Source organism: Peromyscus californicus, unplaced genomic scaffold (genome assembly GCF_007827085.1).
Source record: "Peromyscus californicus insignis strain IS unplaced genomic scaffold, ASM782708v3 Scaffold_4__1_contigs__length_199733344, whole genome shotgun sequence".
NCBI lineage: Eukaryota > Metazoa > Chordata > Mammalia > Rodentia > Cricetidae > Peromyscus > Peromyscus californicus.
Window position 1 is genome coordinate 194,309,144 of NW_026294562.1, and position 18,236 is coordinate 194,327,379.

At 38.3% G+C, this 18,236-nt stretch overlaps 1 protein-coding gene across 1 annotated transcript in view; it reads left to right on the forward strand.

Annotated features, from left to right (window-relative positions):
* Positions 1 to 8,895: 8,895 nt before the first annotated feature.
* Positions 8,896 to 18,236, forward strand: part of LOC128124285 (vomeronasal type-2 receptor 116-like) — a 36,875-nt gene continuing 27,534 nt past the window's right edge. The window contains exons 1-2 of the mRNA XM_052760449.1: positions 8,896 to 8,989; positions 12,154 to 12,289. Coding sequence (XP_052616409.1) covers positions 8,896 to 8,989; positions 12,154 to 12,289 — 230 coding nt within the window. The remainder of the gene's footprint in view (positions 8,990 to 12,153; positions 12,290 to 18,236) is intronic.

The window sequence follows — 18,236 nt, forward strand, 5'->3', positions numbered from 1 at the left end:
TAGAAAGTCTTTAATTTCTGTCTTAACTCAGGTTTCCTTCAATAATGAGCCTCTTGTTTTCCATGGGTTTGTAAACTTTCTCCTGTTTCTGTTTTTGTTGATTCCAGATATAACCATGGTGCTCAGGTAGAATGCAGGGCACTATTTCCATTCCTCTTGTATCTGTAGAGACTTCCTTTGTATCTGAGTACATGGTCAATTTTGGAAAATTTAGATCAGCAGCTGTGAAGAAAATTTCTTTTGCAAGTTTGAATGAAATGCTCAGAAAATAACTCTTAGGCCAATTTGTTTTTTTAATGTCAGCAAGCTTCAGTATTTTTCTGCTAAATTTTTGTTTGCATGGCAGGTCACTTGATGAGAGTGGGGCATTGAAGTCCTCCACTATCAGGGGTTGAGCATCAATATTTCATTTAAGTTGTAGATTTTTTTCACTTTTTATTATTAAGAAATTTTCTATTCATTTTACATATCAACCACATATCCCTCTCTCCTTCCTCCTCCCATCCCGCAGCCTTTCCCACTACCCACACCTCATTTCCACCTCCTCCAAGGCAAGGCCTCTCATGGTGTGTCAGCAGAGACAGATACACTCAGTAAGGCAGGTCCAAGCTGCACCCCCTACCAAGGCTGTGTAAGTTGTCCCAGCATAGGTATTGGGCTCCAAAAAGCCCGCTCATGCACCAGGGATGGACCCTGATCCCACTGTCAGGAGTCCCTTAAGCACATCAAACTACATAACTGTCTTGTTGCTTGAGTTTTCCTGCCTGGCCAATGGTCAGGCAAATCTCTCTCATCTGCCAGTCCCACAGCCACTCAGACCCAACCAAGTAAACACAGAGACTTATATTGCTTACAAACTGTATGGCCGTGGCAGGCTTCTTGCTAACTGTTCTTACATCTTAAATTAATCCATTTCCATTAATCTATACCTTGCCACATGGCTGTGGCTTACCGGCATCTTCACATGCTGCTTGTCATCGTGGTGGCTGGCAGTGTCTCTGACTCAGCCTTCTACTTCCCAGCTTTATTCTCCTCCTTGTCCCGCCTATACTTCCTGCCTGGCCACTGGCCAATCAGTGATTTATTTATTGACCAATCAGCAACACACTTGACATACAGACCATCCCACAGCACTTCCCCTTTTCTTTTTTTTCAAAAAGGAAGCTTTTAACCTTAAAGTAAAATTACATATAATTTGGGAATTTGGGCATAGCTTCTCTTACTACTTCCTTCTAGAGGGGGGCGCTGTATCTTATGGAGACACAAAGAAAATTTTAGAATTATTGAAGAGTCCATGAGGTTGTATCATCTGAGCCACTTACCTTCAAACCATTCTGGATGTTGGATCATCTGGGCCATGGTGTCAACGGAGACCTTTCAGTGGGTCTTGGCTGGTCAAAACTGATGTATCTTAATCTGGAACAAATCCATAGCCTTTGGCATTCTGTGGGAACAAAAGCAGAGACTCCTTTCCAAAGCAACATATCCTTACATCCAAATTTTGAAGTCAAGGTATCTTTAAAATATACATATTGGTTTAACTCAACATCTTTTATGATCAAATGTTTTTCTGCAGTTAAAAATCCCAAAGACAACACAATCCAGATTCTCTGTGTAATATTCATCTTTACGTGGCTTTTTTATATTAATTTTACTGTCTCTTTAAAGACTTTATTTTTTAAAACTATGTATTTGTTTCTATAACTGTATATATCACCTTTTTTTTCTCTTTCAAGTCTACATATATTTTACACACATTGCAAACTATTACATCTGAATCTGTCTTATTGTGAATCTATTGCTTTAAACTGCAGTAGCTGTGGCTGCTGGCTCCACCCACCTCAGCTTCCCAACATGGTGGTGGTTTACCACCAGCTCTGGGAGCTATTGTGGGTCTATGCTTTTATCCAAGCACCGTGTAGCCCAAAAACCTCTTTTTTTTTGTTTTGTACTAGCAAAGGCTAAATCCACCATGCAGCTCAATGTGCCACTTGCAGAGGCCTCATTCCTGCCATACAGCAGGTCAAGCATGCATGATAGGAACCCACCAGTAGCTCAAACCGGCAGCTGCCGCTCATTTGAGAGAGACAATTAGGAACTGTTTTTAGCTCTATTTTAAAATCTTTTCTCAGGTTTTAGGTGGAAACTCTTGCCAACACTTTGGGCACCATTTGTTGCTTGAGTTTTCCTGCCTGGCCCATGGTCAGGACAAATCTCTCTCACCTGCCAGTCCCACAGCCACTCAGACCCAACCAAGTAAACACAGAGACTTATATTTGTTACAAACTGTATAGCCGTGGCAGGCTTCTTGCTAACTGTTCTTACATCTTAAATTAATCCATTTCTATAAATCTATACCTTGCCACGTGGCTTGTGGCTTACTGGCATCTTCACATGCTGCTTGTCATCATGGTGGCTGGCAGTGTCTCTCTGACTCAGCCTTCTACTTCCCAGCTTTATTATCCTCCTTGTCCTGCCTATACTTCCTGCCTGGCCACTGGCCAATCAGTGATTTAATTATTGACCAATCAGCAACACACTTGACATACAAACCATCCCACAGCACTGTCTTGCCTACGCAGAGGTCCTATTCCAGTCCCATGGAGGCCCCACAGCTATTGGTCCACAGTTCATGAGTTCCCATTACTTTGGTTTGGTTGTATCTGTACATTTCCCCATCATGATATTCGTGCCCCTTGATCATAGAATCCCTCTTCACTCTCTTTGAACTACTGGAACTAGTTCTGGTGCTTTGCTGTGGATCTCTACATCTGTTTCCATCAGTCACTGGATGAAGGCTCTATGATGACAGTTAGGGTATTCACTAATCTGATTACCAGAGTAGGCTAGTTCAGGCACTTTCTCCACTATTGCTAGTGTTCTAAGGTGGAGTCACCTTTGTGGAATCCTTGGAACTTCCCTAGCTCCTGGTTTCTCCCTATCTCCATGATGTCTCCCTCTATCATGGTTTCTCTTTCATTGCTTTCCAAATCCATCCCTGGTCCAGCTTGACCATCCCATTCCCTTATGTTCTAAACTCTCATCCCCTACCCTCTATTGGCCCCACTCATAGATTGTTTTGTTTATGTACTTGTGTGTCTTTAATTTTAGTGAATAGATATTAAGAATTTCAATGTCCTTTAGGTGGAATATTTCTTTGATGCGTATGTATCATACTTTCCTATGTCTTCTCATTAATTTTGCTTTGAGGTATATTTTATAAGATATTAAATTGGCTACACCAGCATGCCACTTAGGTCCATTTGCTTGGAATATATATTTCTGTTTGTTTTACCTGAAGTGATGTCTATCCTTGATGTAAAGGCATGTATTTTGGATGCAGCAGAGGAATGGATTCTGTTTTCACATCTCTTCTCTCAGTGTGTGTATTTTTTTGTGGAATTACAATGATTAAGATTGAGAGACATTAATGACAAATGATTGCTGAGTCTTGTTATTTTGCTGTTGTTGCTATTGTTGTTGGGGTGGAGATGGTGTCTTATGGTGACTGAAAAATTTGCTAGGTATAGTAGTCTGGATTGTCATCATAATTGATAGAATCTTTGCCATCCAGGGCTTAGACACAGATGGCCAAAGCTTAACTGTCAGGAGGGGATTACCTGTTGTGGATTCAAGAGAGGGAAGCATTGGGCTAATGAATGTAAATCAAAGAAGAATGCCCAGGGGAATCTACTCCATTCTAAAGATGGTATTTTGCTTGCTCATAAAAATGAAAGAGTTTTGCTTGTAACATATCTACAGTTTCAGGAGGGCCTTGTCCATGAAGGGTTATTAATTGTCCCAGAGAAAGTGCAAAGACAACTGCCTTTTCAATATTTGGGACATATATTGTATCCTAAGGAAATTAATCCACAGAAATTGGAAATTAGGAAAGATAGCTTGCAAACTTTGAAGGATTTTCAAAAAATATTATGGGATATTCAAATTCTATAGCTCTATTTTAAGTTGTCTATAAAAGATCTTGACCCCCTCCATGACATTCTTAAGGGAAATAGTGATCCTAATTCCCCTAGATTCCTTATGAATGCTGCTAGACAAGTACTGGCTCAGATGGAACATGCCGTTCAACACCAGCAAGTATGCTGTGTTGACTATGGGAAACTATAGGAAACCTGTGTGCTTCCTACACAGCATACTTCAACATCTGTGTTATGGCAAATTAGGTCATTATTGTGGTTGCATCTAGCTGTTTCCCCAGCCCAAGTGGTGTACTCTTATTATGAAGCAGTTTAGTACAGAAAAGCTGGATAGATTCTAGGTGATATTTTGGAAGAGAAAAAACTCCAATTAAAGAGCTGCTTATGTTATATAATGGCAAAGTTTATGTAATATAAACAGCTCCAGCTTCAGCTCAGATAGTAGAATTGTGAGCTGTAGGTATGGTTTCCAGCTTTTTGTAAATAGCTCATTTAATTTGTATACTGATAGTCATTATTTCTAGAGCCCTTCAGGTTACAGAGACTGTTCCCTGCTTTGGGACTATTAATGGTCAGGTTAGGATGCTGTTTCAGCAAATAAGATGTTATTAGTAAAAGAAACTTGCCATACTTTGTGGGTCAGATTAGGGCTCATTCCAATATTCTTGGTCCACTAGCTGATGGTAATACATCAGCTGATAAATTAACACAGATGATTGCCTTGTCTCTGGTAGAACTGGATCAATAGTCACATACCCTTCATCATCAGAATAGCAGAAATTTAATAAAACTATTTGTCCCTACCAGGGAAGATGCTTCTCAGATTGTTAAGCAATGTGATGTGGTCCCACAGTATTTTCCTCTACCTCCTATATGGATAAATCATCAAGACCTCCTTCCCAATCATTTATGGCAAATGGATGTTACTAATGTTACAGAATTTGTCAAATTAATACATGTCCATGTGGCAGTCAATACACACTGGCTCTCTTCCCAGTGTGGCCTTGAGCTCACATAGATTCAGACAGATCCCTGCCTCCAAAGTGATAGGATTAAAGGTGTGTGCTACTATGGTCTGACTTCTATATAGTGGCTGCCTTTTTCCTCTGATCTCCAGGTAAATTTTATTTTACTGGGAGACACATTATATTGGGGGACAAAATACAACACCACAGATTATGGTGGTGGTTATGATTCTCTGCTTCTTGACAAACTTGCTGCATAAATTTCCCAGACTACTGTGAGTTTTAATTATTCTGTATATGGTTGAAGAAAATCTATCTGAATTTTCAAAAATGAACCTGTGACTGGATACTTGTCCATTTATCCACACTATAATTTGGAAAGCAGAGGTCACATTTTCCAGTATAGTGTGCATCTGCTGTTGTCCAGGGGAAATAGAAGGCCTGGACAACAGGTGCCTCAGAGACTTTCCCTATGTGGGAAAGAGATTCATTGGAGCAATTGTGCACTTTTATAGAGGCAATGGGTGGCTAAAGACCCTCTTCAGCAAAATATAACTGGAATTCAGAGATATGTGCTAGACTGGTCAGGAAACTGAATTGGAGGTACTGAAGAGACCCTCCAAACTGTTGAGGAAGGGTGGGATAAAGGTTTTGCTGATGATATTTGGTACTTAGGGACAAGCACAGATCAAAGGTATCTTTGAAAATTGGTGACAGCAATGCATTGAATTTTAGGAGAGGGGAAAATGTAGGTTCATAATTATGGAGTTACTCCTACCACACCCACCACAAGAACATTTTCTTGTCTCTTGAATGTGTAGGTGTTAGCTTGTGTTAATGCACCCTCTTTTTAAGGTAAGTTATGAGAATTGTAACTTAACCAATAGTGTGTTCATTGTTAATGATCATACTAGAATTATGATGCTAACTTGATAATGTTTGTAACCTCTTCTGTTCACAATGAAAGTTCTACTGGATGGGAAATGGTTAGAGTTCATCTAAGAGGAATTTGGCATGGTGCTAATGTGTCCTTAGATTTGATGAGGTTAAAAAAATAAAGTTGTATTTTGATGTAGCTAAAACTGCTGAAGACATTTTGAACCAATTTAAATGGCCATTCCATCTTGGTCATCCTTTACTTCCTTATTATGAGGTATTGCAGCCATAGGAGCATGTGTATTGCTAGGCATAATTTGCTAGGCATAATTTGCTTGCCTATTATTAAGTTACTTGTGAACTTTCAGTGGAAAGTTGGTTCAGAACTACATGGAATTAAGCGATGCACCTTCTCTTGAAATTTTTCAGAGCCTGGCAGTCAAAAAAGAGTTAAGTCCTTTTCACCACTTTTCCACCCAAGACAGGGCATGAATCCTGGAATTATTATGCCAAGGATGGGTAAGACTGGTTGGTTGAAAAAGGCAACCTAAGACAGGCAAAGTCATCTGAGGAGTTGGGGGACCTCTAGAAAATAAAAAAATGGGGGAATTATGGGAGTCTACAGTGACTCAAGCTTGTGGTTTTCTTTCCATCTTGTCTTAAGACCAGAGAGTTCCAGTTTGTTTTTCCTCCTCAAGGCTGAATAGCAGGATGTTTAGCCAAAGGCATGGTTACTAGATGTCTTGCTCCTCAAGTCCAAATTAGAGGACCAAAGTGTGGTTAGTAGATGTTTTGAGAACTAAGGAGGTGTTGACACTGGTTTGTCCCTTGAACCATGGTTAAAAGATCTTTTACCCCTATTGCTTTAGGTATAAAATGGCTATGAGAAATAAATTAGGGGCTGCTACAGTGTTCACTGAGAGCCCTTCTTATTCTATATTCTGTCTCTTGTCTTTCTTAATCCTTACTCCCCTATTCTGGTACTGTTGGACAGGTCAGCTGGTCCCGACACTTGGCTCCACATAGCTGCACACTTGCTGTCCTCACATGAGAGATGATAATTTCAGGACTGAGGTGGGGTGAGGACATGGAATCACATAGCCATATCTCAGGCATTGGCTGCTTCCATATAGCACAAGTCCTGGGCAGAAAGACTATGCAAGTGAGATCAATAACTCAGAAAAAAACATAGTGTATGTGCTTCATATTGCAATGTGCAAGTAGAGTTTGTAAGGGAAATTCTATGTTGAGTGTGGATAACTGACTCTATCAAAAGGGTAGTGGAGATACAACCTGTGTGTATGTCAAGATTATCAAGGAAGGAGAGACACCCCTGAGGAAGATGATCAGTCAGAAAAGAGACATGGGGTTCTATATACTTTACATTGCTGAATTATGCAAATATTTAATACATTCTATAGTGACAAACTCATGGGATAAAGAAAACAGTAGTTTAAGGTGGTCTTCCAATTTCCTTAAAGGATTTAATCTTTCAGTTGTGAAGAGTGTGAATGAGAACAACAAAGGAAGATGAACATGTTCATAATCTATATTGTTTAATGATAAAGTACATATTTTGTTGCCCTTAGCCCTCATTTGCAGAATGGTGATAGATGTATGACTGAATGTGAATGCAGTGATTAGAATAAAAAATTCACATATCCCAACCTTCCCATTACAGCCTTGCTATATGCAGTATTTGCTAATTAAATGTTTTAAGTTATACAAAAGAAAAGTGTAACAAAACAAATACACATGGACACACAATATTATGTTAATAATCTATTTAACTACCATTATAAGAATTATGAAATATATTCTTATTGGCTTTGGTAGTGTGCATGATGGCTTTCTACTTGGAATAAGACCTAGCACTAATTTTTAGATTAATTTCCCATTTGACTGTCCATGTGTTAATGGAAAGATGTTTTTACATCAATTTAAGTAAAACAAAACAAATGGAGACAATGTTTGAATCTCTTCAACAAATGTGCATGGTATAGGGTCCCTTAGGTAATTTTCTCTGTAAATGTATGTAAGGAGAGTTAAGGAAATACTGTCTATCTGATGTCAGCTGTTAGAGGTGTGTCCTTCAGTCAGTTTTCAAAATAATGAAATCGCATAGAAATTAAAGGATTGTGGTGTAAAAATTTGAAAGTGATCTGTCTGGATATATAGAAAAGGGTAGTGGAAGACTTTTTTGTCATCCTGAAATTCATCTGTAAACTTGAAATGATCCTAAGTAATCATCTAATAAAATCTACATTTGAACTATTCCCAGTTTAGACAACTAATTTTCATACAACATTGTTGCATGTACATCTTGTACATTAGAATTTTCTCCACTCTTACATTAATAGCCAATAATTTTATATTTTGCTGGTATTCATCAGGATTTAGGTTTGTGATCTGAGACTGATGAGAGATTATTTCTATAACACACAATATTTAAATGTATTTGTGTTTTTGTCCAAAATAAATAACATGGTTTTTAACAGTTCTGTGACATATTACACTTATATTCCTCACATGAATCCAGGAGAGGATCTCTGAAACCATACAGTTATAGAGGCATTAACTCAAAGTTGGGAAAGATTCACTGTGGGGCAAGTTACTTTCACATTATAGTGTCTGGAAATATTCACTCATAATTTACATTGACCTGAAAATAGAACTTTACATTCATGTAAACACATGATCCAAAAAAGAGGTCAAAGCAGCAGCATTGTAGGGTGAGCAGCTATATGTAAGCCCAAAGGAAACACTGCACTGCTGTGTTTGAAGAAGCCACCTGAGTAGCAGTCAGGGAACTGCACTGTATCTTTCCATGTTTTCTCTATTGCCATTCAGCCAGGTTCAAGTCCTTGTTGTACCTATAATCAGAGCATGAGTTTACAAAGCCATAACCCCTCTCTGCTAAAGTCATTTTCTCTGTGCTTGGTAAAGTCACTTTTATGCTCTACTCACAGTTGGAATAGTGCAGGAGTTATCAAGTCTCCTGTCTCTGAGGCAGCTCTGTGTGAAGGGTACATGCTTTAAAATTCACATAAACATCTTCAAACCTTCCCAATTTTACAAATAATCATTGTTTCTAGTGGAGTTTTTGTGGATATAGAATGTGGAATTTTGTTGGGACAGAAATTCAGCCCATGCCTCATGTTCCCCTGCATGATTCTCAGGTTCAGAAATCAGGAAATGACAGGATGACAGGTATGAATATGGCTCTAGGAGTGATCATGGACTACATTTGGACTTCTGAGCAACTCTTCTGTCTTCTACAATTACTTGCTGCTTTACTTCACAAGGTACAAGCTGAACTCCACAGACTAGATTCAGTGTAATGTCCTCCAGATCTTTGATTTTCAATACATTGAGATCCATGGAAGAAATGAGTGCTGCCTTCATAGTAAGTACCTGTAAACTATCAAGTGTCTAAAGGTTTAAAGCCACTCTTTGAAACAAAACTTTATTATAAAACCATACATGTTGAAGAAGCACACGGAGAGACTAACTATGAATTGGAAGATTGGACAGTACATGCAGCCTGTGCTTAACATTTTAATGTACAGCTTCAGCCTTAATAAGCAAGATCTGAGAGCATGGTAGCTGTTGAGTTCACCATGGGAGTGATATTCTTGGCACAGATTGTGCTTGGGTTCCTGGGAAATTCTTATCTCCTCTACCATTGTGTGTTTCTTCACCTCACTGTGGGCAAGTTAAGGTCCAAAGATTGAATCTGGTAGTGCTTTGTTGCAGCCAACTTCTTAACTCCCCTATGTAGAAGACTGCCACAGACAATGGCTGCTTTGGACTGGAAAGTCTTTCTTGATGATTTTTGGTGCAAACTCCTCTTTTATCTTCACAGAATATGGAGGGGCATGTTCTTCAGCAACACCAGCTTCCTGGTTGTCTTCCAGGCCTAATGGCTCTAGATGAACAAAGATTAAAATGAAGTCTCCAAGTGACATTGCTTATTGTGGGTGCCTGAGCTGAATCCTGTCCCCTATTGTAAATAACCTTTGAACATGACTGCATGTGCCATAGAACATGACAAATCTAAGAAGGCTTGAGTAATGATCTTCTCTTTGTCATGAGGAGGCCATTGACAACCTCTATGCAGTATTACTCTAAAGTACTGATGTCTTGTTCATGAAACTGATGCTGTGGTCCAGTGACTGCATTGTTTGCATCCTCTATAGAAACAAGAAGAAAACAAAGCACATTCATAGGAGTCATTTCTCCTTCAGATCTTCAACTGAGTCCAGAGCCGCCAAGACCGTTCTGTTCTTGTCTGCTTTTACACTTTCTTGCCTCTTACAGGCAAGTTTATCTCTTCAATATAATCCAAGTTGGCTCATAGTCATCATGACTGCACTATCCTCTGACTGCTTTCTAGCTATGAGTTCCTGTCTTCAGATGAACCATGACTCCCATTGAAAACCCACTCTCCTTTGCTTGTATAAGGAATAGAAGACAGTAATCACATGGGAAGCTAGTAAATTGTGTGGTTTTTATTAATGTATAATAGTGTCTTCAATCACCAGTATCTGTGCAGTATAATAAAGAAACTGTCACATAAGAAATGTGGATGTGATGTGCCACAGACACAAATATATAATTTATGTGCTATTTTATATGTATATTTGAATATCTCACATGATTTTTGACCATTAAAGACTATTGTTTTTTTTTTTTCATAAAATTTAAGTACTCCAACAAAACAATGACACTCCTCTTTGTAGGGCAAATTATTTTGCATGATAATTACCTTGCCATTCTATTTGATATACCAGTGAATAGTCAGTGAATAAGAATGCTTTTACCTAATTAATCTTAGATACTTCTCTTGCAAAGAAATTAATTGAATGGCCTCACATGGTTTTTTATTCATGTTCTACTTATAAACAGATAATATTTACAAATTTGCTTGTATTTGTCTCTGAAAGAATAACCATACATTTTAATACAATAATAGGAATACTTCAGAAGAACTTACTGTAAACTGCTTACCTCTGTAGACCATGTGTTATTTACTTCTTATTACTGTGTTCACTGCTTCTGGAAAACTGATTTTCATTATACACATTTTCATCTTTTTTATATTGGTGTAGACTTTCTAGATCTTAGAATTAACCTTCAAAATTTCATAGTAATTTTGAAAAGTAGAAACATATGGGATCCTTGAGCCGAAAGGAGAAGTGGATATGTCCCTTCACCTCTAACTACATAGCTATCTCCAACTCCTAATCACTTACAAATGAAAATTCCGATTTTTCCAAGGGAGCATCACTGGGAAAACCAATTTCTTTTCGTAGCAGACTGCATTCCCAGTACTGGATGGACCAAAGAAAACAACTCAAAGGCACCTGTGAAAGTTCCTTGTCTCGTTGTGTTGTGTCAGGCCTTTTTATTATTTTAAATTTATCTTTCTGGTTCTTAATGTTTATTTTTTCTTTTAATTCTCTCTCTCTCTTTCTGAATCAACAGTGAAGCTTCTGGATTCATGGTATTTTGGAGTCCTGAGTGTGTGGAAAATTAGTTTCTGTGAGTATATGTTTCTTTTTCCTATTCTTGGGATATTTTCCATCTGTTTGCTGGTTTTGTCCTTTTCCTATTTGTGGTCTTATTTTATTTTATCATTATCCCTCAGAAGCTTGTTTCTTTTCTAATAGTACAGAAGGGGTGGATCCAGATGGGAGGGGAAATGAGGAGAAACAAGGTGAAGTAGAGGGAGGAAAAAGCACAACCAGAACATTTCATATAATTATAACCTACTTTCATTCCATTTAGGAATGCAGATAGCTAACTGCAGATCTTCACCTCTGCCTCTTTTACTCCATACCAACCCCTGCTGTCATCCCCAGACCTGAAACAGATCACCTACTATGGACTCCCTTCCTCAATGTATGAATCCCCTGTCAATCATGCAGATCCTTTCTTACAACCTTCCTAACCACATACCCTGTTATCTCATCCCACAATACCAGCAGGACTCTCCTCATTCCCTGCACCCATTTCTTGGCAACTAAGAAGATCCTAGTGGAACATCCTTCTGCCTTTGGACTCATTCAGACAGCCTCTTAACTCATCTGTATTTCTAAGTGTCATTGTCATCTCCCAATAATGAGAAGCATATTTTACCCTGAAGCCCCAGAGACCTAAAGTATCACAATGCCAAACAAAGTTCCTACTAGATAACACACACCCGCAGTACTCTCCTAAGAACTGGAGAACACAAAAAAATTTAAAAAATCCACAAAATAAAGACTAGTCTAGATATCAACACCTAGAATTATGATCATCCCAAACCTAGATGTCTAGACATCAATGTAAAAATACAATCACTAACAACCAGAACTCTATGTCCCCACTAGGGTCCCACAACACTACTGCAGTAGCCCCTGAGTATTGCAACATAACTGAAGCACATGACAAAGATGTTAAAACACCATTAAAGAATATAATAGATGTCGTGAAAGATGAAAGGAATAAATCCCTTAAGAAAGGAGGGTTTGTATGAGTGAGAATTGTTGAGACCAGGATTGGAAAAAGCACAAGGACAAATAGCCAAACTAATGGAAACACATGAAATATGAACCAATGGCTGGGGGGGGGGCAACTGGATCAGACCCTCTGGATGAGTGAGACAGTTGATTGGCTTGAACTGTTTGGGAGGCATCCAGGCAGTGGGACTGGGACCTGTCCTCTGTGCATGAGTTGGCTGTTTGGAACCTGGGGCATATACAGGGACACTTGGCTCAGCCTTGGAGGAGGGGACTGGACCTGCCTGGACTGAATCTACCAAGATGAACTCAATCCTCTGGGGAGTCTTTGCCCTGGAGGCGTTGGGGGGGGTGGACTGCGGGGAAGGTGGGGGGCAGGAGTGGGGAGAACAAGGGAATTCATGGCTGATATGTAAAATTAAATTATAAAAATTATAAATTATAGCCGGGCGGTGGTGGCGCATGCCTTTAATCCCAGCACTCGGGAGGCAGAGCCAGGTGGATCTCTGTGAGTTCGAGGCCAGCCTGGGCTACCGAGTGAGTCCCAGGAAAGGCGCAAAACTACACAGAGAAACCCTGTCTCGAAAAACGAAAAAAAAATTATAAATTATAAAATAAAATTAAAAAATAAGAAAAACAAGTGAAAAGCAAATTATCCCAAGAACCTGTGTACATTCATACCCAAGAAATTTCTTATAGATTAACAACATAGACAAGCAAGACATTCTTCTCAGTCAGGTCTTTTACTGGAAGGATGTATTTTGGTTTCAACAAAAGGGTAAATTATCTTATTATTTACCTTGAAAGGTAATCTTACATAGAATCTTAAAAGAATCACAAACCTAAACTTTGATATATGCAAAAGAGTCAGTCAGTTCTAATTTAAATCTTTGGGGTGCATACCCACTCATGAATAGATTCTTATATCAGGAGATTGAGGGCAAATATGGGTGTAAGGAATTAATGGCCTTTGGTAATCAACCAATCCTAACAAGAAATGCATGCCTACTCATGATAATTAGGCTGGTTTTTTTCTTGTTCCCTGAATTTCATGAGTTCCTCATTCAACTATGTGCTTTCCTAAAACTTAAGATTTCCTTTGTTTCAGCTATTATGCTCTCGAAAGCCTGTGAACACATCTCCCAACATTAAGGTTAAAAGAATTTAAGGTAGCTGGGCTACCAGGACTCAAATGTTTTTCTTAGTCATTAACCTAAGCTACAGTCTATAAGCCTCCTCAATTGAACTTCATGTATTTTAGCTGCGTGATACTTCCTTGTTTTATGTTTAATCATCAAAACTCTACTTAAACTAAGTTTATCATTATAAATTGGGCAGTACAGATTAGGAAGAAATCATCTTCATAATAATCCACAGGTAAAATTTCCCAGTAGCACAGGATGTTTCCATGAGATAAGCACACCACATTACAGGCAGTGGTGATCTCTCCACAGCCACTCACACCATGCCAGATACCAGAAAAAGATATCAGCCACAAATCCATGAAGACACAGCAGAAACTAAAGACATTCTGGAGTCTGTGATCTCTGAGCCTTGTCTAACTGAGACTCACCCAGCAGGGATTTGCCTCCTGGTTGTACTCGTACCCTAAAGTCAACTGTTATCTGCTGCTCCTCTGACATGACCGCAGACATTAAAAACTCCTGGCACAAAGCCAGGAAATCTGGGATATTATAGAGAGATCAAATCTGAGAATTGGAGTAGGAGAAGAAACTCAGGTGAAAGTTTCAGGAAATATTCAAACAAAATCATTCCAGGAAATTCCCCTATCCTAAAGAAGGAAGTGCCTAAAAGGTAAAAGAAGTAAGCAGAACACCAAGTATACTGGACCGGAAAGTAATTTCCCCATGTTACATAATAATCAAAATACTGGATGGATAAAACAAAGGAAGAAAATTAAAAGCTGAAATGGAAAATAATCAATTAATGAACACATAATGGCAGAGTCTAACACCTGACTTATCTCTGAAGACTCTGTCAGAATGTGATGGGAAGATGTTATAAAAATTCTAAGGGACCTTTGATGATAACCTAGACTACTATAACTAGCAAAGTTTTCAGTCACCATACACGGACAAAAAAAATCAAATGACAAAACTAAATTTTAGCAATAATTGTCTACAAATATTGCCCTACAGAATGTACCATAGAAATAATATAACCTAAAGAGGTTAATCACCCCCTAGAAAACACAAGGAATAAATAATTCCAGACACGCAAATCAAAAGTATTAAAACACAGAAACACACACACACACACACACACACACACACACACACACACACACACACACGTACACACTACCAGCACTAATAATACCACCACCTCCACAACAGCAACAACAGCTAAATAACAAGACTCAGCAATCATTTGTCATTAATGTCTCTCAATCTCAATCATTGTAATTCCACAAAAAAAATACACACACTGAAAGAACAGATGTGAAAACAAAATCCATTCCTCTGCTGCATCCAAGAGATATGCCTTTACATCAAGGATAGACATCACTTCAGGTAAAACAAAAAGAACTATATATTCCAAGCAAATGGATCTAAGTGGCATGCTGGTGTAGCCATTTTAATATCTTATAAAATATACCTCAAAGCAAAATTAATGAGAAGAAATAGGAAAGGATGATACATACTCATCAAAGAAATGCTCCACCTAAAGGACATTGAAATTCTTAATATCTATTCACTAAAATTAAAGACACACAAGTACATAAAACAATCTATGAGTGGGGACAATAGAGGGTAGGGGATGGGAGTTTAGAACATAAGGGAATGGGATGGTCAAGCTGGACCAGGGATCGAGTGGGAAAGCAGTGAAAGAGAAACCATGATAGAGGGAGACATCATGGGGATAGGGAGAAACCAGGAGCTAGGGAAGTTCCAAGGATTCCACAAAAGTGACTCCACCATAGACCACTAGCAATAGTGGAGAAGGTGCCTGAAATAGCCTACTCCGGTAATCAGATTGGTGAATACCCTAACTATCATCATAGAGCCTTCATCCAGTAACTGATGGAAGCAGATGCAGAGATCCACAGCCAAGCACCAGAACTAGTTCCAGTAGTTCAAAGAGAGTAAAGAGGGAGTCTATGATCAAGGGGCATGAATATCATGATGGGGAAATGTACAGATACAACCAAACCAAAGTAATGGGAACTCATGAACTATGGACCAATAGTTGTGGAGCCTCCATGGAACTGGATTAGGCCCTCTGCATAGGCAAGAAGATTATGTAGTTTGGTGTGCTTAAGGGGCCCCCTGACAGTGGGATCAGGATCCATCCCGGTGCATAAGCAGGCTTTTTGGAGCCCATTACTTATACTGGGACAACTTACATAGCCTTGGTGTTGCATGGGGGGATTGGACCTGCCTCAACTGAGTGTATCTGTCTCTGCTGACACACCATGAAAGGCCTTGCCTTGGAGGAGGTGGAAATGGGGTGTGGGTTGTGGGAAAGGCTGTGGGATGGGAGGAGGAAGGGGAGTATGGTGATATTTTATTTGTATTAAAATGTTATTTGTATGTTAATAAATAAAGTTGCCCGGGGGTCAGAGCTATTAGCAAGCCATAGGAAAGCAGGGCAGTGGTGGCGTACGCTTGTAATCCCAGTACTTGGTAGGCAGAGCTAGGTAAGTCTCTGTGTGTTCAGGGATACAGCCAGTATTGGATACACATGCCTTTAATTTCAATACCAATCATAGAAAACCTGGAGGTCTATACAGACAGGCCGTGAGAAGGCAGTCATGTGGTTGGGTTTACAACCAATGAGAAGTCAGAACAGACCTGCTGCGGAGCCAAGCCAAGCAGTTTTTACTGGATTCTTCGTCACGTTGGGCGCCAAATGTAGATGTAACCAACCTTCTTATTAAATAAGAAATACAGAACCAATGCAAAGAAAGCCAAGAGGTCAGAGCTAACTAGGCCTTGTTTAAATATTGGGTCCATTTGGCAGAATAAAAGTATTTGTTTCCCTCCTAGCTTCTATGAACTATCTAGCCACAGAAATTTAGTCATGTTTATATTTCCAGTCATGTGTTCCATAGCCTGGTATGGACCTTATATCCAATCAGAAAATGGTTGGTTACAAACATAACTTTCTGTCCATTTACCCCCAAACAGGCCTGTTGTTACTGTACCTATCATGGTTCACAGCTGGGTAAATGTGATGACTGTATTTCTTCTATGAGATGATTCATAGATTGCCAGCACAATGAAATCAAACCAGAAGAGATGCAGCTTTCAGATGGGTAAAAACTTAGTTTCTCTATATCTGTGATTCAGGATGTGGTGCCTTCAGCAATGGGGTCTTACTGTCAAATTTTGGAGGATCTAATCCTGTATCATCACAATATATATGACAGATAATGAATGTGAAAAATATATGGTGTTTTACTTTCAGATTATGACACAATTGGCTTAATTCTGGGCGCCAGTTCTATTTATTTTTTCCTGCAGTTATTATGAACTTTTACTTCCTTACAGGTGAATAAATCTTCATCATGTTAAGTCTGTATATCCAAACATGTACATAAGATGAAATTTCTTTATTCAGTAACATCTCAATAGGCATATGAGACATTGTTTCTGTTTTAAACAGTGCCAAAAATAAAAATAGATGTGTATCTAGGTGGTGTGGTATGTTGATTGAGATAAACAGAAATCGAACTGTTTTCAGTTGGCACATGTATTTTTCAGTGATACTGCTTGTTTGTGTGGTGCACAAGTTTCTCCTTGTGCTCTTACATATATATATATATATATATATATACACATACATACATACATACCTGACCATCTCTCTCTGTGTGTCTCTTTCTCTTTCCTCTTTCTCTCCAATTGCTTTTTTGAATTTTTTATATCCATAAGAATATTTATCATTATCATGACTACAAAATGCCCTAAGCTGTGGACTAGTGCCAGGTGCCATTGTGCTAACTTTTGTACGGTTTATGTTTCTAATTGGACTTATTTTCATGCTGTTACAATTCCTTAGAGGGTACATATAAGTACCTGTTAGATATATAACATGAATAAATATAAGGTTCTTAGTTAAGGTAATTAATTTTTAGCACACAGTGGCTTGGATTGTGGTCATATACATTGTAAAGTATTTTCAAACTTGTCACATTCATTATTTTTGTATGATTTTTCTCCACATATTTATGTACTGTCTCTCAAGTCCAGGTCAGTGTATAACAATAAAAGCAGATTCTCTTCTACCATGATTTGTGTGCTGGGATCAAACTCAGCTCTTCAAAATCATCAGAAGGATCTTCAACTGACTGAGCAAGTTTGGTAAGCCTTATGGTAATTATATTTATATCTGCTGGCTAATATTCTTCCCCCAAACCTCAAAATGTCACTTTCAATAGATATGAAACAGAGTATTTACTCTTACAATTACTGAATATGTGATTGACTTGTTATGTCTGTGTATTATAGCAAGTCATTTCTTACCTTAATAGCATTATAAAAAATCATGTATCATAGAAATATATCCTTGATGATTTGTGTTATATATATGTACATATATATACACTTAATAATAACTTTCTGCATAAAAAGCATAAATATTTGCTTCAGGTATTTATGAAATATTTAGAGTTTGATGTTTTTTTCTTTGATTTATGAAATATTTATATTTCAAATGGAAATGCATGCCAACTTTCAGATTTACCAACATTCATCATTCTTGTGTTACTAATATGAATGAAAACTTAAGTATCATTTGATAAAGATAAATTATTAATTATTAATATACATAATCTTTAAGAAATATATATTATACTTTTCTGGCATAGATAAACAAATATAAAATTGAACATGCTTTTTCTGTACAGTATGTACTTTTTTAAGATTAGCTGGAATGGAAGATAAAGTATGGAGTGGGAAGTGAGAGGAGTTTTGGGAGAGAACACATGG